The sequence below is a fragment of the Euwallacea similis genome, chromosome 32, assembly GCF_039881205.1.
Source record: "Euwallacea similis isolate ESF13 chromosome 32, ESF131.1, whole genome shotgun sequence".
Lineage (NCBI taxonomy): Eukaryota > Metazoa > Arthropoda > Insecta > Coleoptera > Curculionidae > Euwallacea > Euwallacea similis.
This window is the reverse complement of record NC_089640.1, coordinates 1,587,844-1,615,767: the sequence shown is the minus strand read 5'-3', so window position 1 is coordinate 1,615,767 and position 27,924 is coordinate 1,587,844. Positions and strand designations below refer to the sequence as shown.

Genomic DNA, 27,924 nt, shown 5'->3' with positions numbered 1-27,924 from the left:
GCGCGCGAACCTTCAGCGTCGGGGCGGTTTGAGAATTTGGCGCTAAACTCACCCTCGCTAATCTCGCTTTGTACCTAAAACACCCTTGAGAATGTGGAATCCCGTGGTGGTGCCATAACGTGGCTGTGAACACCGATTTATGAGCGTGTTAAGTGAGTGGATGTTTTGGTTAGTTGAAATTTGTCACCAGCCTCAACTGGACATGGGAGTTTCAGTGAAACAGTGCCTGGTTCTTGTATTTAGTATGACAATATTCGGTGAGTGGAGGCCTGCAAGTGGAGATATGTGCGCATATGGTTTTAAGGCTTAAATGCTGTAATTACTGAGTTGATGTAACATCAACGTTGGCAGGCGGAATAAGAGCAATCGCGGGTTGAAATTTGGCAAACGGGAAATGTGCAGTTCCTAGATAAAAGCATTCATATGATAATTTCCAAAGCTGGGCACATTTTGATAACTACATTAATGCTGTTTAACAGTTGGGTCGGTTGGGGATCCATTATCTACGGGGTATTGAAACGAGGTGAAAGGGTGAATTTTTGCACCGACTCGAGGCAAGGTTAGTGCGGCTTACCAATTTCACGGCTTTTTCTGAGCATTAAGATAATGAGGCCAGAATAATATAATAATGGGACACGGAGATAACCAGCAAATCAGAATGCCTAAAACTTTTAGTCCTGCAAAGCTGCCCATTGTTATGTGTACTGATAATTAGCGGGCGTTATTAGTACTTTCGCTAGTCTCATACTGAGATACATAACTAAGCATATGATATTATCTATTCCGGAGTATTTTAAATCGAATTTAGGATACTAACTCTGCGAGAGGTATCTGCCAACGGCAATATTATAGCTCGCAACTATAATAGATTTACCTATTAATTAAAGTACCGAGAATTGGGAAACACACTTTATCGCTTCGAAATCAATAATGGCACGAAATTAGCTTGAGAATGGGCCCATCTTTCAGCTAACTTTAAAGTTATTACACAAAAAAGGAGTCTGCTTCCACGAACAGAACACCTCTAGATTACTTAATTGCTATTGTTGTTGCTATTTTGTGACGTTCACCTAAGTCGAAAGTAGCACTAGGAATTCTCTTTTAACACTTCCATAAACACCATAAAGAATTTGCCGCGCCCAAAGCAGATTTCTTAGCCAGGACATTTCCCGTCCTCCAACACTTCGTTTTACTTGAATTTTTCGTTGGATAATAACCATATATTACGTGGCGAAGTGTATATTGCATGAGACGACCAAAGTAAATGCCGAGGAAAACTTTCATATGGTGACTGTTCACATGAGAGATATTAACCAAAAGAGAATTCAGTCCATTTTCGACGCTTTCTTTCTTGATGGATATCTGCTTTTAATTATTCACCGAGTATCTGGCACTTCAATGAACACATGGATTACATCTATTACATTATTTGTAACACATTTCAGTTTTTTCCCATCCCAGATCATCGGCTAAATCGGACGGAGCCTTCAGTATCTATCGAGTTGGCAAAGTCCATTTTCTTTGAGAGATAATACATGTGTCTTTCTTTGAAAAAATAATATCTTAAGGTGAAATGTCTTGTTATCCTTCAAAAATTAGTTAGTTGCAAAAGTTTGGTGGATTCAAAACATAGTCCCCCCACGAGTTTCTTTAGAATTCGACTGTGCACCGCTGAACTTAGAAAAGTTTAACAGAAAAGAAAGATGCGAATTGAAAAGGAGCGAGGAAGAATTTCTATTGTAATAAACAATTAACGTCTACAGAATGCAACATTAGATTGTAATAATAATATATAGCACAATAATAACTAATAGAATTGCAAATTGTGTTGCTTATCTTGTCTTATATTATGGTGCTTACCATGAAACCTCCAAAGCAATAACATAAATTTACATCGTTGGTTTATCGCTGAAATATTACGATTTTGAACCCATAAGCTAAGAATATATTGCTGATATTCGAAGATAAGATTTTTAATGCCATTATCTGAATTCAAGCATGTGGCTGAGTGCAAGTAGAGATATTTGAAAGCGGACTAACGTATCTAGCAGTAAAGTTGCAAAAGGGAGGTCAGGGTGAGGGTTACATGTTCCGTGAGATATCAGAAAACAGAGACAATTTGGCTACGCCGTATTAAAAGTGATGTTTTCTTGTGGCATCTTTCTGTTACGCACAACCATTGGAAAATTTATGGTTCCCTTGGCATTAAATGTAATTTCTGAATTATCAGATCAAATACGGAACGCAGATAAACATAATTGTGTGATGTATGATATCCGATGCATTACATGGTATATAAGCTCTTCGTCATTCAATCTGTATCCACATTTCTGTTACAAACTATAATTTCGTTTTCTAACCAGAATTAAAAGTATGTATTTTGTAGTCTATCGCATGGGTCGTTACCTCCTCTTAAACCATATTCGCTCCTTATAAGAGAAATCTTTAGAGTCCTTCAGTCACCAGCTTTGATTAAGAAACCTGTCACTCTACTGGTCAAAATTAGAATAAAATACTTAATACTTGAAAAATTCCAATTTATAATTACGTTCATTTTTGTTCTGGGAATAATTGACCTATTTTTTAATTGAGCCTAAATGGAAAATTCCTATAAAGATCTTGATGTCGACGCCCTCAAATCCTGGCAAATCTGCAGAGATTTAAATTAATGGACTTTTATCAGGGCTCTAACTAGGACATTATTCAAGCTTTGTTACTTCACATGTGGATGAGAGAAGAGGACGGGAGAAATGGAAAAAATTATACATTTTTAAGTATTTATTCAATCGAGTCCTCTTTCGGTTCAGAGAGAGGTGGTCCCTCAGGCAGCTAAAGGGCGATGCGAACCAACTTCTGTACTTGACGAACATAAACACAGTGTGTTCTTTAAGTATGCATAAATTATGTATGCGTTGCATGCATGTATTATATGTAGATACATAACAGATACTTCATCACTGAATTTCCATTACATCTCCTGACAATTCCATGCGCTCAGAAAGCAATGAGCCGTTATAAAATATGTCGCACCTTTAAAACGCCAATCGATCAATCAAAAACAAATCAAACACGTGACCGAGCACTCAATACTTATGCCGCAAACAGACCTCTTGGCTTAAAAAATAATATAAACAGTATCCATAAATCATCTGAAGAACCTCCCCATCGCGAGGCATTAAAAAGTGGTTAAGATATGACGTGATATAGGGAGATACGAAAAAGTTTCTTTCAAGCTTCCTGAAGAAAATCATGACAAGCATTTGATGATACATAAGGGCGAATTCGCAACTTTTAAATAAAATGTAGTAATATATTATGCACGAAAGTGATGTATAGCGGGGAAGGTTCGTTCCCAGTATTCTCAGTTTCCTGACTGTTTGATGGATGTATGTTGTAAGTTGTATACGTAGGAAACATTGTTCGTGTTTGGATTTCGTGGACGAATTTAAGACACTAAGTGTTAGATTACCTTCATCTAGCGCACATTCTCTCTGAAACACAATTAAAGACTTTCCCCACAACGTTTGATGACGTGCACATATAACTTTTCGAGGTTTACTCACGGCTATTATTTAGTAATTGGTCCCACTTTTGGGGAGAGTATACCAAATTCTATTGCATTCTGAATATTATTTAAGTGGAGAAGATTTATAATTCAGAAAATTCAATTACCAAGTCAATTATCCATTTGCGACGATTAATAATATGAGTAAATGTTGTTGATTTGTGGTGAAGTTCCATTTCTACTTCGTTGCATTTGCAATACTTCCACTATGATGTGAAAATTGTCACCGGTCATTTTTGATTTTGCCTCACAGCTACTCTCAGTGATACATTTCACGATCATTGCGGATGCTAATAGTGCAAAATTTCGCATTTGAGACGGACACTGGGGACAAAGTATTGGTCGGTTTTTTGAAATTTATCTTGATTCCCCCGCACTAAAACAAAAATTACTCTTTAGTCCGGTTAATTCAAAACCATCATGAATATACTTCAAAAAAGTGAATAAAATAAACGTCTGCAGTGAAATTCTAAGGAATGTGAACATGGGCGCTTTTTACATTCTTGCACATTCCATGAAATTTCACACTTCACATTAAATAATATAACGTTTTTCTAGGTTGCCACTATGCCTTTCTGTTCCATCTCCATTTTCAGCACTGCTGCTAACTGGATAACGTCTCAACAGTTATCTGATATGCTCGTTTGTTAACCTACCCGAAAATGTAAATTTTTCATTACTTTATTAACACAAGCTCTCCCCTTTTTGTGACACAATTAATGTAGTCATTTGATGTTGAATAATTTGGTTTCAGCTTTTTGCTTGGAGGAGGAACCTCATGTTGAGGAATTATCATTTGATGTCATTTCATACAAAAACTATTTTTTGGGTCATCGGTTTTTGTCTATGCTTTTATAAGCATTTAAGGGAAAGCTCCATTGTCATCCAGGAACTCGCTTACTATTTTTAAATTCTTACTTAGTAGCAAAGTAAAACGTGGCGATCAATCATGATATAAACAATACAACTGTAATTTGGAATGCTAGTATTTAATCGATCAGGGGGAACAATACAGCGAACTCCGTTCTAGCCTGCATTTTGAGAAACCATAAATGTCTGTCACCAGTTGGATTTCTATCGGGCAAGATAACTAAAATATCCAGTAATTTTCTATTGTTGAGGAGGTTTGAGTCTTACTCTGAAAAATAATGAATTTTTAATCTTCTGAGTAATTGAAACAATGGTTTTGCTAAAATTAGCAACAAAGCATGCCAAAACAGTCTCCTGTGTGGTGTTCTTGTTACGGATAATTTGGCAAGTTGAACTACTGGGATTCTCTTGAAATGTTAACAAAAAGTTCAGCTTAATTTCATCAGAAACTGTAGGATTCTTTTTCCGCTTTAAACTTCGTACATGTTCGAACTTAATTGATTGTTTTTCAATTTGACTGACCGTTTGTGCTGAAATTGGAGGAATACCCGGACAGTTTATACAATATGTTGCCGAGAGAAATGTGAGTTATTAAATCTTAATGTTTCCAAAAAATAATAACGCCTCACACACAAGTGGGGATTGTCGGAGAACTTCTTCTCCGACACTTCTCAGTTGAAACGGACTGAGAAGGACACACGCCCTTTACCAAGGGCTCCGACGAAGACCTTGGAAACATTGTTAGAAAAGCGAAAATTAGCAGTTCACTAAAACGTATGGAGGATAAATATATAAAATGTGTGGAATACTCTGAAATTTCTCTTCTCAAATGCTGAAGAATCGTGGTTTTTTTGACGCGGAAGGTTTTTCAGATTTATCCTCCAGAGAGGTTTTTATTACACAGATTTATTACTACTGGTGATATCCCCAAACAGAAAATATGATCAATCCCGCCTCAAAGCTTCAGAACATATTTAATCTGTTCCATCCAAAGACGCGTCATTGAAGATTTAGGAAACAGCCATTAAGTTTTAGGTTAGTAATTACATCTATTAATAATACACCCGTAGAAGTATTTTCGGCTCGATTTTCGGTTACTCACAAAACCTGCGGTTGGCATTCCGAGAGAAACTGTATGCCCCAACATATCCATTTACTGATTAATTTACATCCCCGGGGATAGGTTAGAGTTTCGAATTGGAGGATTATGGAAATTGAACATCTTAAGGGCTTACAAAGTGGCAAACTTCAGTTTCAATTTTAAAGAGCGACAAGGGGATTGATTCAAAACCGGAGAAAATATTACGCGGGTACCGGAGGATTTATGCCATTGATTTATTTTCCCAGCGGTAATGTTCACCTTCCTTTTAGGGGGAGAAAAGCATGGGGTTTGGGGGTGTTTATTTTTGTATTGGGGTCTGTAGGGTAAAAGCGCTTGTTATAGAAATTATAAATCCGCGATTCAAAGTTAGAGACTTAAAAATGCTTTATTAAGAAATATAATTTACCTGAAGTATTGCAAACATAAATTGTTAGAAAGGGGGATTTCTGTGTGAAGTGAATCGATCACATCACCTCCATATCATAACGATAGTGTTGCTAACTCACTTGACCCATTGACAACCGTTTCTTACCTCATTAATTACACAGTTTAAACGAGTGACGATTTCTATTTGCGCCAACTTCACATATAATTTCTGCAAACCCTCCAAAAATTTCAGAAAATAAAAGTTTCCTAATGCAAAAAAAAGAATTAAAGTCTGTCTTCAATTCCAGAGCTGTATTTACCGCATTGCGGTCACTGCTCGTCATCATCCATCTTAACAATTAAGCCCTTGTCACCTTGTCACCTGTTAAATTATCACCGACCCCTCTTTCTCGTTTTTTAACTGTACCTATATATTTCATTTCAGGACTTAATGGAACACTCCATCAAAGCAGTCGTAATCTAGTTCAAAATTCCCTTTATTTGCAACAGTTCTCAGAGTTTTGTAGTATCGTTGGTATGATTCATTTGTAGTATCTCATTCACAATATGAACGTAAAACGTTAATTCTTTAAAAAGAAACTCAGGTATTTAATTAATACTCCCACAACCATTAAAGTTATTTGCATAGGTAAGGAAACACAAAACTACTCATGCTGATCTAATCGATTTAACATGTTGCGGAGCCCAATTTAAAACAAAATATCTCAAAAACTATTGGAGCTACAATTGAATCGAAACTTTCCTGCTTGAGGCTGTTCTGCTTCGAAAAATTTGTACGCGCTGTATAAATCTGAGTATTTTTATTGCATTTTTCATGATCTATGACCTGTACCCTCACACAGGTTAGATCTCAGGATTCTGTGGTGATGTGAGGCGAAAAAAAATTGAATTTCAGGAGTAAGGAAATTGATGTCCCATGACAACATACGCGGATAACGGTTCAATTAAAGTTATATGAAAACTGGATGAAGTGTTTACATATCAATTCTAAACATGTTCCAACCAGCCGTAGTAATTACAAGGTAACTTCATTATCTTCAGAGAACATTACTCCAGGTTTAAAGTTCGCATAATATTAAACTTGTACTGAAGACGTTGTTTTCCAAAACGGCCCCACACCTTTCTGGAAAATTAGTGCGTCCAGGAGTGCTCTTGAAGGGAAGATTAGGGAGTTATTTCATGCCTTTAACTACTTATTTTTGATGGAAGCTTACCTTAAAACAATGCTTTATGCTTTATAGCTTGAAGATTCGTTATCCTTCTCGCTCTTGGGGCTATTCTGTGAGCAATAGTTGTTTGTTTATATTGGTGATTCATCCTTGGATTTGAAAAAGGATTTTAGAGAATCGATTTCAGTATGCTGCTTTATTGAAGGCTGAAAGACACTGGTAATGCCATTTTCTGAGATTTAAACACCTCCGGATGGAAGTTTTAGTTTTCGAAAGGTTCAAATTAAAATTTATAAAAGTTTATTGGTCCGAAGTTTCGTTTATTCCTTGCGAATTTCCCCTGTATTTTATCTAAGCAGTTTTGAGAGGAAATTACCGAAAGTCTCATTGACAAAGTTTAGGGAATACAAATTAGTATTCCATATCTAAAATAATTTGCCCTATCTACAAGTCTGGAATACATGTTAAAATAGCAGCTGGATTTAAATATACAGAATAATGCATGTTATTATTATTGTTATATTTGTTGTTATAATAAATTTGTTTCTTACTGAATAATCAATTATGTAACGTACCATGGGCTGGTCCCGGTTATTTTACGAGCACAATAAAATGATTTTAAAACTTTATTTTCATTTTATGCACATAAATTATTTCATTTTCTGCTCTCACAATACTAGAAGAGAGGTTTATTTAAAAAAATAATCGTTGGTTTCCTGTTGTCTTGCAAAAGCCTCAAATCATTTCAATCACCTCAAAAAAGAGGCATTATAACGTGAACATTTAATGCAGACAAAATCATTATCGCCAAACCACAAAACAAGAAAATTCTCAATTTCTACTACTTACCTCTATTCAAAATATTAAAAGAAAACCTCATTATGTAAATAATCTCAAGGCATAAAAGGTTTTAAATTCCCCAAGGGGATTTATTGCTCAATTCCACTGAAAGGGACCGGTAGTAAGTATTCATTTCTGGAGCACTCGAGATTTATTTAGATAATCGTTGGTTTTTCAAAAGAAATCTGTTCATTTCGAGGACTTTTCGGTTCTTATTTAAGTAAGGCGCACATTGGATGGCAATAGCAATTATTGATCCTTTTGCTGCCCATGTAAATACTGGAGGTGAAGTGCGAACAAAAAGTGATATGTGTTGACTGGACCACGAAAGTGGATTATGCATGGTCATTCAGAGTTTTTTACATAAACATGACTTTGTAGGTGCTATGGTTGATTACATCTACATTATTAATTCTGTGTTACGCACATATGTAGATGTGCCAGGTTATCTTACCTATGTCACATGATTTTTCTGGTCACGTTCTAATAAAACCAGCGAAGCCTTGTGCAGGGGTCAAATTTGAATTTTAAATATATACAAGAGCGATTGAAATTGCTGTTCTTATACGAGCTTATGAGATATGAGCTAATGTTGCTATTCTACATATATCATTAAGCATGATAGAATAGTCTTCAGTGTTCTCAAAATCTGAGGTAAAAAGCGAGCAATTTAGAGAATAATTTGAAGTGAGCTACGCTCAGCACAGTTTTGACATAAATTTCGGACTTTTCTGTGTTTTTCCCTCATTTCTATAACCGTATATCAAGAGTAGGAATGTATCTTTGGAGGAGTATGCGGCGAAGCAGTAATTTAACTGAATTTCAGTATTCCCAAATCCATCTTAATTAATTAACTTATAAGAAGTAGTGAAGTTCAGTCCCCATTTTCGTATTAAACATTAACAGAATTTTGCTTTTAGTTTCCTGGCAAAATTGTTCGCTACTATTAAATTCCCTCTATAAGTGACACCACTTCACGAACTCCAATTTCACGTATCCACGAGTAATTGTATTACATGGAAGTGGCGTCCAGAATAGCTTTCCAGCTTCAATCGGCAACATTAATCATTATTCCAAGCCTAGTTCAATCCCAAGTTCCCATTCTTTCCGGCAATATCAGGGATATGTGTGATTCTCCGCTCGACTGACTTTTCGCTTTCCTCCGGGTCCTCAGTTTACAAGGAACAATGTAAGGATGACTGGACGAATTTTCTTGGTTAGTTTATCTTTAAGAGTTGAGTTTATATCAAAGTTACATCGTGTATATCCGACGAAAACTGGGAAGTTGGATTTCCTGAAACTGGACATAAAACGTTTCAAGTTGTCGCACAGAAGTTGGGAGCGCTGCAAAATGTGCAAGTGATTTGTAATGAGCTGATTATATCTGTAAAACGAAAGAAGAATGCGGGGAAGAAATGTAAATGTGAGTTACTGCACGCAACGTTCACGAATTTAAACGTTCACACTGAGGAGATGCCAAAATGTGAGCAATCAGGTTATGACTGGAAATGGAAGAAGCCTGTGTCGTTTGGCCCTAAAAACCGTTAAACACACAAGATAGGGGAGATTTCGATCGCATTTCGTGATACACAAGTTGGTCCGTTCATCTCGAAACCATTTTGCGTCTGCAATCACTGTGACTAGGTACAATCAAATAAAATTCAGCTCCTGGACCATAAAAATTGCCATAAAATTGTCTTCATTACATTATTTCGTCTCCTCCTGATCGTTCTCAGATATAAACTATTTTAACGTTTTGAAACATCTTATCCCTCTCTTTAAAGGTTGTTTCCCCTTGCTAGATCAGATTATTAAGTGTCAACAAAAATAAAGGGTGATCGCTGGAAAAACTGAAGTGGGCGATAAAATATTAGGGGCACATCTTAGAGAGATTCATCTTTTATCTATTGTCAATGTCAGATGTTCGATGATAAATAGAAAATGACCTAATAAACGCCTTACGTTTACGATTCACTGCACCTTCCTGAGCTGCTCTGAAAGTTTTGAGATTTCTCTACTTTTCTCAAAAGTAGAGTAGTCAAAAGATAATTTATTTTAGCCGAGACACTGAAATCAATACCAGTCTAGGCCTGCTGGAATCGATAATGATCAGTGTTAAATACGACGAAAGTCTGAGAAGCCACTTTGCTTAATGAACTGCTCCATTATAGGAGATTATTATTCAGGTCACTTGGAAAACATCTGTAATCCATTAAACCTATCAAATCAAGCTACATTTCAATTAAATAGTTACCTTGTTTAGCGCTTAGGCCAAGCTGCAAGTTTGGCCTCGACTTGCTGTTTAGCTTGCGACTTTGACAGGCCAGAAACTTAAATTTCAGATCAGGTTTAACCAGCGGTTATGGAGGTGAAGCGTTTTAGGGCAAGACCCCCAGGTACCGCTCACACGCCGACTTTCCCATTTTTCATATTGTTCCGAAGCCGAATCGTTTGTCTTAAATGCAATTCGAAAAACCATCAATAAAAAACTTTCGGGTCTCTTAACATAGAAAAAGGGACCAGGCAAGTGGATCTTTGTGTGCCCTAATCACTGCGGTCGTTGCGACCCCGGCTTGACCGCCTTAAATTGTCGTGAATATAAATCGAGAAGGTAGCCGTAATGACTCTCGTTAACTATCCGATCTCTGAAATAATGGCCTGGAAAATAATTTCGGAGTGGTCTACTTTAGATAACAACTTTCGTTGGGTTGTACACTAGGTGGCAAATGGCTATCGGTTTTCCGACTATTCTTAGCAAAATATGGCTGCGACCTTTGCTCGCATCAGCCAAAGTAAATTGTATTGGTTTAAATCAAAGATGTCTGTTAACTTACGAGCTCACACTTGAACTAAATGTGGACTCTTGCGTACTTCGGAATTAGAATTCTGTCCACCCTCGGCTCCGAGAGGGAAGCAATTTGCATGGAAAATCGAACATCCCTATGCATTTTAAGTTTATGCCTTCAAGCCCCGTTGTCCCATGTAATAAATAACCTATATGTGCCCAATAAGGTGACGTTAATGGAGGGAGACTTCTGAACCGAAGGACCCTACTTTTTATGTTATCCGAGTCACAGCTGGTATGAATTGATCTCACGTAACATACTGTAAACAATTTGGGATATTGAAATTCTAGGTTTAGCTATAAGCGAATCCGATTTCATCAAACTTAGATCATGTTTAATGCATTCCAATCGTGTGGTTTTAAAACTCTTCGCGGTTCGAATACACTTCAAAACAGTTATTTGAAACGATAACACGCCGATATCACTTTGAAAGAAGTTTTATGGCGGACTACTGCACTAGAAACTACACCAGAAGTTGCAGTGAATCTCGTTAACTTTAATATGAGTTAGATTTAATCTCAGATAAATGGGAAATAATGCAGCAGAGCGTGAAACCTATTTGAGCGATTTGAATTTTGCATCCACGAAAAGCAGTTTCAAATGTTCGTGTACATCTAAGTAATGAAGAATGAAAGTATCGCGATTATGCAACTCAGTGCTGGCAGAAGTGCGAGAACATTACCGATACTTTTTTCATGAGAGAGTCGAAACTGCACGAGTTTATTTGCGTGTTTCGCGCGAAAGAACCCAACACCGAAGGTGGAGGGCTTTTAACAAAATATGAAAATGAACAAGTGCAGTTTTTAAAGAAAATGCGCTTGAATGCTAAATTATCAAGTTACTTTGAAGCATGAATGCTTTCGTGTGTTCCGTGTGTTTATATTTCCCGAACAAAGAAAATTGCCGCCATACATACGGCTTATCCAATTTCGAGTATTTTTGGTTTCGCTTTCCCTTGGCATTGTTTGTGTTTTATCTCAGGGCTCGTCCCCGAAGAAGCGAGACGTCTTTAAAGACTCCCGTCAAAATTTGATTTTCACTTGCACCTGCTGGACAATTACTGTTGGAACTTGCACATATTTTTACATCGCGAGCAGGTAAGATGATCCGCGAGCGAATGCCCCCTAAGCTCTAATACTTTACGAGGTGAGGCAAATAGAAAGATCTATCGGAAGAAAAACACATAACCATCACGGTTAAAGGCGTTCCGGGGATAGTGGCCGCCATGACGTATAACAAGCTTTTTTCGGTTAACTACCTTAGTCCCTCCCTGAATTATTCCGTTCTCCTGCTTCGAAGCAATAAGCTCAATAAGGGTTTTCTTTCGGCGCTAACTGTCTGCTTTCACATGTTTACATTTATTTAAGTAGGACGAAACTCGAGCGTTTCTTTTCCACGGCCCGTCAGTACAGTAAGATTTTCTTAACCGAATTAGGCCAATTAGAGAACTTGCCAGGAAAGTTATGCCGAAATATTTTGGCAGGCGTTACTTACAGGCACCCGAAACATATTGCGTTTTCGAGAAATGAGCTGCATAAACAGTGACTTCTGGCACAACCTCAATAACTTAGAGGAACATATAAACACCCGCAGTAAACTCTTAAAGTTTTGTTTCAATCGGTTTAGTTTCGGAGGTAATTCGCTGGCAGGTGTGTTTTAGTATTCCCCCAACTAGAATTAGCGAGCAAATTATGCTCTTTGTAAGAAGGCAGGTTAACTTAGTCGAATAAAAGGTGTTGAGGATTAAGTGAGCTTCCCTTCTCGAGTAGAAGCTTCACTGAGGGAACTTTAAAACATAATTTATATAAATTGGACACAATAAAACAAATTTTCTATTCGTGATTTACTTGACACAAGGGATAATAACCCGCTTAATTATATTATTTGGTTAATTAGCCAGTGAAAATTTAACCACAACAGTAATTAATCACGATGAACAGTTCCAATACATTAGCAGCATATTCACCACCAAAATTAATTTAATTCTCTCGGAAGCATTCGAAGTGGTTTTATCGCAATTCTCCAGGCCTGACTCACACTATTGGAAATGTTAAAGATTATAAATGGAATTTATTGTTTACGTCAAGCTTATTAATTTCACGAGCAGATGATTCCAGGCAGAGGCATCTTCTTCCTGCAAATATTAAGAAATTCTTTACGCCCTACGGGAAATCTGTGAACATTAATTCGCCTATGAGGAATTCTGAAATCAATAACAGTGCTTTTTCTCGCCATCCCTTAAAGGCATAATACATCATGCCATAAACACATATCAGGACTTGTGTGTGTGTGTGTGTGTGGCGAAATCGTTATTCGCGCTCTGACATTTGTTATTACATTATGTGCCAATTCCATTAGTAAACATGGAAACTTTCCCATTCTTTCATGAGCAAAATCTCATTAGTTGTCTGGTCATTTTAAGTTGATTCTTCTATTGTGCTGAATCAGAGTATTGCTCAAGCTGCTATGGCCGGCAACTCTTCGCGTTAAAATTGAACAGGAGTGTCTGGTTCGGATACCGTAGAATAAAGAAGCAAATCATCATAAAAGAACAGAAGCGAAACATTTTACCTGGTGCATGTATACCTGCTGCTGTATGCTTGGATTCGTAAAAGTACCGAATTTAAGAATGAAATGTTCCTTAAACACAAACCACAAATCCTGAGAGGCCATAAACCTTGTAATACGTCGTGGCAGATAATGCAGCGAAATAACCTCGCAGATCCTATTATTTTGCATAAATAAAAGAAGAATCTAAATATAAAACTCCCATAAACCCCGAACCGAAATAGGACTCGTTACGCGGAAGTACCTATATGTCTTGGTTCTCCTTAATTCAATAAATTCTGCATCGCTAATAAACAGCGTCTAAATCCAGGAGACGCTAAGGCACGAAGAATGTTGCAGTTTTTGCGCATAAAAAACTTGTATGGCGAACAATCTAAGAAAACTTTTAACCAAATGCTTAAATTTTGTTGGATATAAAAACCGCCAAGTGTTCAAAGGAGTCGCATTTTTCTGGATTGTTTTTATCTCGGTGAATTTAGCTGAAAGACGGGTAAAGAACTTTGCATAATCAAAATATTCGGGTAAACCGACGAAAATACAGACATTTATCGGTAATTATTTGAGAGAACTTGTGTTTGATTCGTAGCCTCGTTAATGTAGATTGGTCGGGTTCCCACGTAGCCTCCCAACATCTTACGCCCAACCGAGGCTAAAAAAAATTACGAACTAGAGAAAATACGTATTTGCTTTAATTAAAATGGCGGAAAACTCTGTTACTTTTTTGCCTTAGATTGTGAGGACGTAGCACGTTACTAGTAAAGCCCTCGTACCGGAAATAAAGAAACACGAATCGAACGTCGAAAAGCGAAAAGAAAAATTTTCGACCTAAGAAATTCTCAATGATATTCTAGCTTCTTATAATTTATATTCTCACCTTGTTTCCTAAACGCGAAAAATTGCATTTAATTCTTCCGAAACTTCCGTTTTGTTATCAGCGGCACATGTGAGTGCCCTCCATCGCACATTCGGCACGTTCGCGAAATAATTTAGAGTAAGGAGGATTTGCCCCTCCATTCGAAGGTGGGAAACATCATTTTTTCTCAGTAGAAGCATATAAATGATAATTACGACTAACGATTTTAAGAAAATAATATTTGAAAAGCGCCGAAATATGGCGCGATTAAATGGCATTACCCAATTGCATTACACAGGGTTGTAACTTATTATGGAATATATAAAAAAATTTGAATCCAATCGAATTATTTGTATTTCACATTCGCGAAGTGCGAAATTGAGGTACTTCGTTCGTTCATATTTATATTTATGTGTCGCAACTGCTTAAATAGTTCGAACGAATATCATTCAATATTTTGATATGAAATTCAAAAACACTCATGCTCAATATCCAACACAAATGAATATACGTACCTGCCCATTGCATGACAAGAATAAACTTTTTACCGAAACAGTACCTATTGGAACATATTTAAAACTTTAGCTAAATTAAACTCGAATCTAACTATACTCCAAACGCAATAAAATTCGATTAATTCCGCATTTATGCACGCTTTAGTGTATGTGTAGTATTAAATTAAAACCAGTTAAACAAAAAGTTTGCAGTTCGAGTTGGAACACCCATCTAACTCGATTAAGAACAGGTCGTTAAGGACGATATTTCCAACTAACTTTCGAACAGTACTTTTATCAGATTTTAAGTTGAGAACTTGATACATAATTGCAATTAAACATTCAGCATTGTTTTATTTGCTTTGGGCATTGTAGACGTTTATGGAACTCGTTGAAGTTCTGTATAGACGCTATTTATTGCGAAACACATTACTTCATTTTTATAGATTTTTGCCCGTTTCCTTTGAAGTATCTCTTTCACAGTAGCTACATTTTATTGTATGCTAATTGTCGTTTCTTTTGCAGGGGTACATGGCCTAAAAGATATCAGAGTTAACATTCCCTTGGGGGTGCAAGTAGGAGAAACTGTCGTATTGCAGTGCAACTACGATTTGGAACACGAGCCTTTATATACAGTGAAATGGTACAAAGGAAGTAAAGAGTTCTACAGGTATATCCCCAAAGAACTGCCCAGCACAAGAGTCTTCGTATTACCTGGAATTGATGTAGATGTAAGTAATTTAACAACTTTCCAATATAGAGTAACGGCGTTTTAATGAAAATGTATCGGGCGTTTATTTTGAGTGAAATTCTTCACTTCGCCAGAGAGATTGAAAATTGTCCAGAAATGGGGACCGATATTTAACAATGTGCTCCCAATGAAATCGATAACCGAAAGGGGACCGAGGTTTTTTATACAATGCTAAAAATTGCCACATGTGCCCTTCATTGCGAGCAGGTTACAGAGGACGACCATTTCGCAGGCAAATACAGGGCTTCTTTATTTGTGATTTGGATTATAAAGGAAAAAGTTTGGTGAAATTACAGGAGATAAGCGAAATTTGTATCTCAATAATTTTCCCTTTATGCCGATGTCTGAAAAGATTGATAAATTTATGTTTGAAAATAACTATAGAAGATTTGCTCTGAACACAAGAAGACACAAAAATTGGATGACACTTGTATTGCCTCTTACATAAGAGAGGAGGAAAAACAGAGGTCATAAACTAGAAAATAACCAAGTTTGGCCCGACCAGAAGTCGGGTTTTTAAGTTTTTTTAAAAAATTCAATTACTTAACGTTTTTTAAACGATCATTTCATGGCACTAGAGCCGTAATATATTTTGTAAATTTAATATTTTGGAAGCTGTTTAGCTTGATTATATTTTAGCATCTTCCCTGTAAGGACCATCAAAAACAACAGATAAACCGGCTCTTCTGTTCTCATATTATCTTTTTTATACCTTCAAAATATAATTTTGTTTGTGCGTCAAGATTTTTATTTTACTATTATGTCATCGTTTGTAATTTCATTATTTAATCTGCCTCAATTTTTCTTTTATATTAAGATAGTCAAATTTAAGTAAACCTTCGAAATCCCATCCCATTATCTTGTTTTTCGATCGATTTTTTCGTTCTACTTAACCAGATCACTGCACTTTGTTATCTCCTTTCAATCCATTAGTTTAAGAATTTCGAGTGTGATTCATCCATCCACATCTCCCTTACAGTATTTTTATGTGCTATATAATAAAAGTCTGTCTTTCGTGGCAATAAAACCAAATATCTATAAAATCTAGATTTTCAATACAGCAATAGGAAGAGTTTTGTCGGCCATGAGAGGACATTATTATTCTCTGCCTCTAAACCAATATTTACTTCAAAAACGTTCGATGTTGGACAAATAGAGAAATGTATATTTGAATCATTTCTTTTATGCGATTCAATGTAACTTTGCGATTATATTCGAGAACATGTCAGACAATATGGGTGCTGGGATAAATACATATTTTCACTCCATATTTAATGTTTTAAATATTTGAAGAATTTTTAACGAAAAAGAATATTCCTGGGCAGATTTCACCATAAATACATCGCTCAGGAATATTATTACAAAAATGCGTTGTTACGATGTGAGGGATCCACTGAATAATCAACTACACCATGTTCAGTTTGCTCCTATTTATTTAAAGGGATCAACCTTCTGACATTAAACAAAGGGATGAAGGGAATAAAGAAATATTCATTAAGGGTTCGTTACTTCACTTATTCGCTTAGTTACAGAGTTAAACAATCTCGTGAATTGAGCTTTGAAACCTTTTTCTCTCTTTTTTATGGTTGGAGTAACTCATTGATTGTTCTGATTTGATTGTCTCTGACGTTGAGATTGCAATAATGTTTTAATCCATCGATTATCAATTGCATCGCTTGAGAATGCATTGGCGCCTCTCTACAGAGGAATAGGGGGTAAAATACTCGAATTTCCGTCAAACTAAAAGCTGCGAGTAAATATTTTTAGTTAGAGAAATGTATTAAAAAGGTTCTGGACCATTTTGCCAATTTCTAAGTATATATTTTACGTTCTCAGAATATATATGTATTTCAATAAAATCAGGTGCGAGTCACAACAGCGGTGTAGCTGGAATTGGAATTTTACTATATAAATGTAGCTATATAATAACAGGCAATGAATCGCTGCCTCTTAAATGGTTCTCGACGCGACTTTCTCCGCCTTTGTTGTGAGGGGCAAAATATCGTATGTAAGGGTAACTAGCGAAAATTTGAGTGAAATTCATTTTTCTAAAGCTCTATTTAAAAAGAGAAATAATACAAATATTTGATGTTAAGTGTATCAACACATTTTTGAGTTGGTCGGTCTTGACCAGTAAAAGATATAAACGTAATTTGAGTTCAGTAACTTGTAAGGCGCTTAATAACAACTTTGTCGTTGCAGCTCAGTAAAAGCAGCCCTCACGAAGTGGTCCTAAGAAAGGTGCAGCCAGAGGTAACAGGCCGGTATAAGTGCGAAGTTTCTTCCGATGCCCCCAATTTTGACACTAAAATGAACTGGGGCTACATGCACGTTTTATGTAAGTACATTAGGATATTCCTTTAGTTGAAAAATGTTTAAATGTTATCGCGGATTTTCAAATAACAACAATATGTTACGCCAGGCCGCTGGATCTGTTCCCTAACTCGTAGAAATTATATATCTCCCCTCCATTTGAAATTACATCTCCACTTGCCACGTACTTCAACTGTGGAACCGAATTGGACCCGACGTCCTTTGAGAAGCCAGTTCTCAACTTCGCTTTGGGGGCATTAGTTTCCGTGATCCCTAATGGGGCAACTTCCTTCTTAAAATTCAAAGTCGACAGAGATTTTTCAGCTTTTGCTTTAGCTTTTAACAGCTCGTCATAGCATTCATTCTTCGTCCAGCTTTTTTGTCTAGTAATGAGTGCTGGCGTTTCTCATAAACTACGTCGCAACCATAAAACAATCACCGAATTACTTTTTCTCATGGAATTATTGTTAAACCAAAACTAAAATTATTGATAATTTTACAGTGATTACGACATGAACTTAAAAATATAAAAAAATATAAATATTTTATTGATATTATTTAACGGACAAGGAGTTTAAGTAGTATTCAACATTTAGCTGAACTTTTAACTGATTGAAAGTCACATAAAAGGATCTATGGTATGAATAATTAAGCTGCAAAGAAGCCGATTCTGAAGGTTTGGTTCGTATGCCTACTTCTGTGACACGAGCTAAGCGAAACTTGTGACGAAAAAGGAGAAAAAGTACTCATAAAAAAGTGGAATTTACAATATTTTGAGAAATATCTTTGAACGTGCTTAAAGCCATTTCAGCAACTATCGAATTTTTCGAATAATTCCGGAACGAGTCAGAATTTTCTTATCATAATATATTAGAAATAGAATCCTCCGTAATGTTACGACTCCCTATATATCGATTCTCACCATTCATTGGCCATCAGAAATCTCTTATCACTTAGTTAAATCGTGCACAGTGCTCGCAAGAGCGCACCTTCAGCAGAAGTTTCAGGGGTGATGTAAGCGGGCAGAGGAAATTAGCGATAATTTTTGAGAAGTTTGCACGAATTTAAAAAAGTGAGAGTTTTTTAAGTTGAGAAGTTTGCACGAGTGCCCACGCACGACATAAGTGCCCTTTCAGTTGAAGATGCATGAGTTTGAATTCTATTTAAGAAAAGAATTTCATGAATCGCATCACACAAAAAGCACTCACTCGTGCCTTATGCGCACTCCTGCTTTATTCAGGCCAAAGTGCATTTATGCACATTCCGTTGAAATTCATTTAATTATTTATGAATTTTAAATGCACTTGCCGTATTCCCTATGATAATTGCTATATTACCTATGGTAACTAGTGCAAATTACCGTTGTAATTCGCTAGTAGTTGGTTCCGCATAAGAATGAGATACCGGCATTGCACTGATGAAATATCAATTTTGACATATGAATGAAATTCTGAAAATTAATTTCTAAATTCCTGCAACAATCCAGTTCTAATTATAAAAGCGACGTAAAGAGGGGGAGAGAGACTGAGAGAAAATTGCAAAAGTGTATGAACATTCTGCTTACCTATCTCTGAAATAATAATGCGATTTGCTCTTGGCCCTACATTTAAAACATTATTTAACTTAATTTAGCCTCGCTTAAGATAGTGGGCATATTTATGTTTGTAATCTTTGACTTCTGAATTATTGTTTAGCACACTCTATCTCTATATCTATATAGCACTGCCGTGGTCTAGGTACATTTTGCCCCCATTGTTGAAAATCAGGGGATTATGACCTCCAACAAGCAGCTGGTTAGATTTGCTCACCGTAACCGTGTTAGCAGATGGAAATGGAATTTCGTGCGATAATCAGGTCAACTATAGTGTAAACGTCTCTAAGGTTTGCTTCATTTGTAGTTGTAGTATTTGGTTTGAATTTAAATTATTCTGTCTGTCTCCTTTGGTACATCTAATGCTCATCTTTCCCTCATAATGCTTAATTGTTATAATTTTGGTGTAACTGTGAACCCAGAAAGCTATTTGCTAGCAGATTAACGGCGTTATAAGTGCTAGAAATTTATTAAAAACTGTAAGATTTATAACGCATTCATTGTATATTCTAGGAATTTCCTGTGCCAATGAGAAATGGCGTGATAAATTTAAATAACATATTTTAAACACTATTTTATTAGATTTTAAAATGAGATTCAAGGAAAAATGCGGCATAATTGAACTTTTTCATTTCAGTTGAGTGTAATCACGAGAAGAATAATAGCTGGCTTAGAGATTGCAGCTAAAAATGCCACAGGCTAAATGGTCGCCATTTATTTGGATCTTCCCCAAAAACACAGTAAGGGCGTCGAACAGGGTTTCAGAGTATTCTATTATTGATATTAAACATTAAATAAGACACTTATCCGATAGTTTCTTTTACAGTCCATATTAACCGATTTGCGATATATTTCCATTGGTTTGGAATTTATTTGCGTTAGTTCCTCACTTTTTTTATATTTGGACATACATTCTCACAATAACAATATTGGGAATACTGATGTGGCTCTTGTTTCTCTGAGGATGCGATAATAATTAATATATAAATATATTTTTTTATTAATATATATATATATATATATATATGTATATTAATTATAATTTTTTTATGCGCGATTTTATGGGCGATAATTTTAAATAACCGACTTCGTCGTCTTGTTGATCCAATTCCTTGGTTCATGCCGCACCAAATCACCATACACTTAAAGTTCTCATAGATTATCATACATGTTAGTATATTTTATTACGAGTGCGGAAATAGTGTTTGGCCGTGCACGAGTGGCAGTTTCCCATGTGAGGCGAAACTCGGAAAGTCATGGAATCTCGGGAATGTACATTTCGGACGTGTAAGGAACGATACTTCTCATTATTACACTCGGAAAATGGTAAACCAATACTGCAAATCCATTTATGTACTTCCTCCGGAACTTGATTTTTATAAACAGTTTTACAAGAAAATTCTGCTATTGTGGTTTATCCTTCTGTTTATATTTATGGCAAAAATCGATTCTATAAGGCAGAAAGTTTCATTACCTATCGTCTCAGACGAATAAACAGTAATATCGTTCATGCGATTTTGTACTCCGTTTTCTTCTTATCATACGTACTTTTAGTAATCTTTCTCTTGGCTTCCATATCTTTTTCTTAACTGTTAAGGCCATAGCCCAATGCTAAAATTTTGAAGGACAGTTTTAAAAATTATTAGAATTATTGCGATCTTGATAAGAATAGCGAAGCCTCTGGCTTGAAATACAATTTGGTGGCCATATTTTGGAATGTGCCATGAACGACATTATTTTTACAACTTATATTTTTTGCAGATGCTCCTGTAGGCGATCCGGTAATCTATATAGAGAAGAAATTTGCAGATATAGATGAGAATATTTACGCCAATTGCTCGAGTCCCCCATCGTTCCCTCACTCCAATATCAGCTGGTATTTGGATGGAATTAAGGTAATTGATTTCCCTTGCAACACACAAATGGTTTTCTAACCATGAATTTTTCCATCTGAATTAGGTGATACCAAGAGTTCCTCAAAAGGTTTTTCTACTGCCCACGGATGTATTCACTAAGCAGAGGCAGGCAATTACGACATCAGAAGTTGAAATTAAAATAAGAAAAGATACATTTAAAGTAAGTCAATCACTAGTGAAGCAAAATACTTTAAAATAGTTATGCAATTCCTAGCTAGTAAAATGGAGGATATAGAAGATTAATTAATTTTTCATTAAGTGTTTAGCGAGTTTTCTGATATAGTTACAGTGGAATATTTCTTTTTCAGAATGGCAAGGCAAATTTGAGTTGCGTAGCCACTGTGTTTGGTATATACAGGGGTGAGAAAACAGAGCTATTAGGAGAGGCAACGTCTCAGCCTATGTCTTCATCCGTTTTAGGGCCTAGGGATGAAAGTTCAGGTGAGAATTAATTTTCATGCGGACTGCGGAATCAACTCGCATGTACACTGTAATAAAAAGTAAATGTTGCTTAGCAGTATAATAAATTTGCATATTTCTGTGAAGGCTTTTAGCCTTAACGGCCGGCGTCTCTCAGGGTTTCTTAACGACCGCCGTAACTTGAAAATGTAACTAACAGTACGCTGTAACGAAAGAACAATTTTACTTAAGTTCTTATACTTACATAGGTACTCGTAATCTGACACTATATACATCAGTGAACTAAATCAGCACCAAAATTTAATTCGCATTCATTTACTTGAAACTCAGCGAACCAGAAACCTAAGTTATCTGCACTCCCAAGTAAAGACAATGTACCTCAATGTTTGACAATGCTGACAGAGCCCCAAAACTCGTGTAATTCATAAGATAGAGGTGCCAGACAGCCAATTACGATAATGTGCAATGTCTCTGACTTCACAGCAAGTAGCACAATGTTAAGGCTTTGTATTATATGGAACTAATTTTGCATTCGAGCTCCCAGTTAGAAGCTAATAAGATAAAGCTTTGTGTCAATGAAAAATATGAAAAAGAATTAGTTAGCTTTAAAGTTAGACCCGACAGTTTTATTATATCTCACGCAGGGCCCACAAATTCGCTTTTACGCTGTTAATGCCTTCTGAAAGCGTCTCTCAGCTTAGTAAAGCATATAAAGGTAGAAACTAGAAATATATCTTTGACTAACAATTCATGCAAATTGCGACTGCAGCCGCAATTTATCTCTGCCAGTAACAGAAAGGGCTTCACAATAAAACAAACTAGTCTTCGTCCTTTTAATCTGCTGTAAAGCTCAGCAACACAGTAGGTACCCAGACATTTTAAAAGCAAAGTGGGCATTGGAGTCATATAAAGTTAGAGTGCCACTGTTTGTATTGTAATCTTATTCTGTGTTATATTGCAACGTGTTATTTACTAAAGAGAAGTGTTCGCGGACATAACAAAGACCGTGCTGAATGTGGATGGAACGACATTAGCTATCACCACTGGCACTGGATTTCGAACCAATTGGAATATTGTTATGATTATTTGAGGATCGGAATAAAAGTCTGTTCTTTCGCGTAAAAATAACACGTTCTGATTTGAAGTGTATTGTAGCTTACAGATGGGAAAGCTTTTCCCATTCTTCTTGGCATCAAAGACAGTGGCCACTCTTATCAGAAAGGCCCGATGCGAAGTTTTTAACAAAGACTTTCTCAAAAAGCCGAAACACAATAAGGATCATGTAAAGGATTCAATTTCGGTAATATAAAAACTTAAAAAAGTTCTCATTTGATATTTCATCTGTGCCTTCCAACAGTATTTAGCGGCATAAATCCAAATTCTAAATCAGGTTGCTCCTTCCAACCAAGTTGTTTTTCTCATTATTGAGGATTACTTTTGCCTTGATTTAGTAGACACAAACGTTGGAAGCGTTTTAATAATCGGTTCTCCAGGATGTTTTTTTATCCACGAGGTGCTTAAAATTTTGGAAATTTAGTCAGTCGAGAGAATAATTTTTCGATCTATGTAGAACGTCGATTTCAACGTATCGTTGACACATTCTATGCAAGTGTATACTCGCATAAAAATATTCCACATACGTATGTCCAAATAAAACTGGATTGTATGTAACATTGGTCAAGTCAGTCGAATCATCACTGAAGATAGTCTTGTTTGGATTATTTAAAGTTCTTCGGTATGTTTCAATTTGAGTTGACAATGTTAAGCCAGTTTTATGTTAATGCTAAATGAGTCGAAAGTTTACACTGAAAAATCTAGTGAAATGAATTTTTATTTACAAAAGTAATGAAACAAGGGAATAATTAAAAATATGCGCACTGAAAAGAGCTTTCGCCAGTTTCGTGACGAAAACAATATAATATGCAATTTACGTGAGAAACGAAATGCTATTAAAGGTTTAAATGCCTCGGGAGAACTTCCATTTCCTTTAGCGTTTCATAGCAACCAACATTTGTGTTATATTGTCCATTTGGTAAACACTACGCTTTTTTAAAACCTTCAATGGATAAGAACTCTCTGTCACGCTCAAGAAACATCTAAGGTGTAATAGTTGTTTATACTATTATGTAAGTGAATTGAGGCAAATAGACTTTTTTAAAGCTTTTAGTGGAAAATAATATGTAACCCTTCCGTATGAAACAGGCAGGTCTGGGAAATTCAATATTAACAATACTTTCACAATTCGCTTCGTTTCTGAAACATGGGAGTGCTAGATACTTGAATATGGCTCTTAATATTGTTCGAGTGCTGCCATAACACGCTGACAGAAAACAAATTTTATCCGGATTCTTTCAAAAATTTCCAGATCATTCCGGACACTTTTATTTGCTAAATGTCACCGAAAGGCTCCAAAATTGGTGGCCAAGCGATTACACAGCAGGATTCTAATTTTTTACCTATGTTAACGTGTACACAGTGTGTGAATATCTGAATAGACAGTTTATAGGTTTAATGCAAAGAATTTAAAAAAAGAAAAAGAAAAAATTTCGGGTCGTACGTCAATTCAACAAGGATCCAGAAGAATTGGATGTATTGCTCTAAAATTGGACTTACTTCCTGATGTGAAGGCAGTCATTTATTAGTTCCCTTATAGAGTAATTTTGTCCTAAGAGATACGTTAAAAGATTAGCAAAACCTAACCACATATCAGTACTTTGAATCGTTTCAGGTTAAAGAAACCATAAGTAGGTTCTGGCACAAAAATACCAATAAATAGATCGAAAACTATATATGAAAAATAAGCAGCATCGAATTTATAGATTCAAATTTAGGAACACAATGCTAATAGGAATTTCTTTTGTTCCAGATGCCAAACAACAAATTGTTCCCAAACTTGGATATGCTATTGTCCTTCTACTCATGCAGCTTTACCGATAAGGAAACATGTTCTTATTGGTTCTGATGATTTCAGTATTAATAATGCTCCACTTCCACGAGGACTACATCCTATTTGGGTAACACAATTTCTCCAAACTTTTGTAAAAAAATTACACATATCAGGGAATTAAATTAAATTATGAACATTAATATGACTGCTTTTAACGGATCAATGACTCATTTTGAAGTTCCAGTGGCAATACTGAATCACTCAGCAATTTCCGTTTTAGCTCATGAAATCAATCAAATTGTACATACATTTTTATGTAAATATGTATATTAGAGCAGCCTTAAAGAAACGGTAAATGGATAAAAGAATAATTTAAAGTTACGGCACAAGTGGGGAATGTCGTTCCCGAAGAGAATATCGGGCCACGTGTGCGGTATAGCGTTCTGTATAATTCTGCCCATAACAATTTTATTCCATTAGTTACCTTTATAAATCAAGTCGAAAGTCAGATATACTACCCGTATAAAAGAAATGAGGAAACATGTAAAGGAAAGTTGGATTAAGTCTGGAAGCGCCTGTGTTATTCGTGTAATAAAGAAGAAGTATTGGGGACGTATTTTGGTGAAGTGGTAATAAGAGTTGGTAATTCAGTTCTTTACTAAAGTTCACACTGTAAAACTTCAGAAATAGTTGTATGCACTTACTGTACGAATTTCTTTCACTTGCAGAATTTCAAATTGGCCCTAAGCCTATTAAATTTAGTTTCAAACTAGTGGAGCGTTTAAATTCGAGGCAAAATCAGGGCAAAGTGGAACAAAAATACGTATTCCTGGGCAGAATTACACAAGATAAAAATATTATGATGCATTTAGTCGTTGGGTGTTACATAAAGGTACATTCGATCAATCCTTCTGTAAGGGAGATACACTGCATATGCATTTGTAAAGTACTGGATATACTGAATGGGAAATGAATAAAAAGTTTCGTAAATGAGTTTTGTTTTTATAAATTCAAGAATAAAATAAAGATATTGTCAAGTATACATATTTGGTTTTTCCTCAATTCAAATTTAAATCGTGGTTAAGAACGAGAAAAAGTGAGATTGGAATGAGTAAAAAAACCAGATCAAAACTGTATTTCTGCAAATCGCATTAGTCAAAATTTATTTCAAGGTGCAAGAATTATACAAATTCTCTAATATGCACTAGGCAATTGTGTTCTACTTCGCCATTACAAAAAGTGCGCCACCAAGCCGAAAAAATTCTCCTGTTGGGAAATCCGTAAGATTTTGTTTGTGATGTTATATGGATTGTTGGCATGAATTTCAAATTAATAGTATTTAATTTAGAGAGATGGAAAAAAGAGGCAATGATAAAAGAGACATAAATAAAGAATCGAGATAGTGAAGAGAAATAAGCAACTCGCCGCTCAAAAGCGGTCTTCTCGCATGCCGATATGAACGATAATTTTCCCTAGCCCATGACTTTACTAATGCAGTGCTTGTCAAAATCTATTGTAAGACGAAAACAGAATATGCAGGTACCGACTTTTCAGGGTAAAATAATTTCCCACGACACAAAATTTCATATCTACCATGGAAACAATAACTCCATTTACTTACTATAGGTTTGAATGTAGATCTGAAGTTGTATAAGTAATATAAATAATTGTTTTGTATAAGAATATGGTAGATTGTTAAGCTACAAGAGACGCTGTTTCGGGAAGAGTGTATAGAGTTTCGAACTCATGAAAAATAACAAAAAAAGGCACTTTATATCCGCGTTGAAGGTGACATTTTATCTCAAAATGCGAACATATTATTGTCACCTGTTTGGAGATAAAGTAGTTCTATAGTAACACAGATCTATCTCATCGTTTATAGTTGATAAAAAATTGCGTACAGGGCATGGCGTCCAACAAAGAGAATCATAAATAATAAAGAAGACGATAGGTAACTTAGTGGTTTTGATCTGTGAGTGTAATAACAATCAGTATTATTCCTAAACGATGTTACCTCCTGTGTATGACCGATATTTTATCAAATAGGCAATTTAGCTGAAAATTTTCATTTCTGTTTTGATTCATCATTCTGAGTTATGTACAAAATTTATTTATTTACATTTTTCCTATTGAGAATAATCGATAATTCTCTATAAGTTTATTCACTTTAAGGAGAATGACACATATTAATGCATTTATGCCCTCACTAATGTAAACACAAAGTTGTCTGTTTTGTGTTATGTTATGCATTTTTATAGTTTCGCATAAATAAATAAATGAAGACGCCATCGGATTCAAACTTCGTGATTTTCCGGATTTTTTCCCCATGAAAAGCGTGCAGATTGAATCCTTGTTGGGTAGAAATTCCTTTAATATATGTATATAATGTCTCCTACATTATCATGATGACAGTATTCGTAACCCTATGAGAAAAGAGGGTTAACCACCTTGTAATTTGGATAATCCCAAAACCTCCATTCCACAAATGTTGGAAAAGCGAGGATGAACAAAGGCTTCATAGCTTGCAAGAAACCGAAAAATAACTTATGTACCTTAGAATGAAAAGTTAAGGAGAATTAACCTTTTTTCATTTGTTATTATTTTTTTTCAATATTTCAGAAACTAAACATGATAAAAATGAACCTCAGTGTGCAGGTATAACTGCCAGTCTTGAATTAACTTTGAAAAAAACTGCTTTGAAAGGTTCTAATTTTCTTTCAATATTTCGTGAACCAAATGAAAGTTAGGAGTATCATTTTTGAATTTTAGATTACCATGAAATTTGGCAAGTTTTGTTTTAGTTCATCGACTTTCTAACTCTAGCAGTTCAGGAGATAACAATCATAAACCATAGATTTGGCCCGACCCCTTATACATATATTGATTGTTCTCGTTATTTTTCTTCTTCAAAAGTGAGGAGAAGGATGAATTAAAATGTGCATTATCTCTTAAAGTCCATTTTGTTGAATTTTAATTTGCTAAAGCTTCCCATATAGTTAAATTGACATTCAAAGAATTCTGCAGTATTATCATTGTTGGTAATCGTGTATTTTTTACGAAGTCAGTTAGAATGTATAAGATGTTAATAAAAAAATTTTATAGATAATAAATGGTGAATTATTTAGTCCCATACCTCCCAATGGAATTTTCTATGAGTCGTGATGCCAAATAAATGAAATAGTAGGTCTTTTTTTAAGTGTCCACGTTGGGCTAACTTATATATATATATATATATATATAAAATCAAAAAAAGATTGCTTAAAAACTCAATTGCATACATTTTTAGTTTTAAACCTTTATGCTGGAAATCGTAGCAAGTGAAACGAAACTCAACAAACTGCAACTAAAGTAA

At 35.6% G+C, this 27,924-nt stretch overlaps 1 protein-coding gene across 1 annotated transcript; it reads left to right on the top strand.

The window, feature by feature from the left end:
- LOC136418072 (uncharacterized) lies at positions 1-27,663 on the top strand. Its single transcript, XM_066403990.1, has 7 exons — positions 1-257; positions 15,220-15,425; positions 17,648-17,783; positions 21,111-21,244; positions 21,309-21,425; positions 21,574-21,706; positions 24,552-27,663. The coding sequence occupies exons 1-7, from the start codon at positions 140-142 to the stop codon at positions 24,620-24,622; spliced, it is 915 nt and encodes a 304-aa protein (XP_066260087.1). The 5' UTR covers positions 1-139; the 3' UTR covers positions 24,623-27,663.
- The last annotated feature ends 261 nt before the right edge of the window (positions 27,664-27,924 follow it).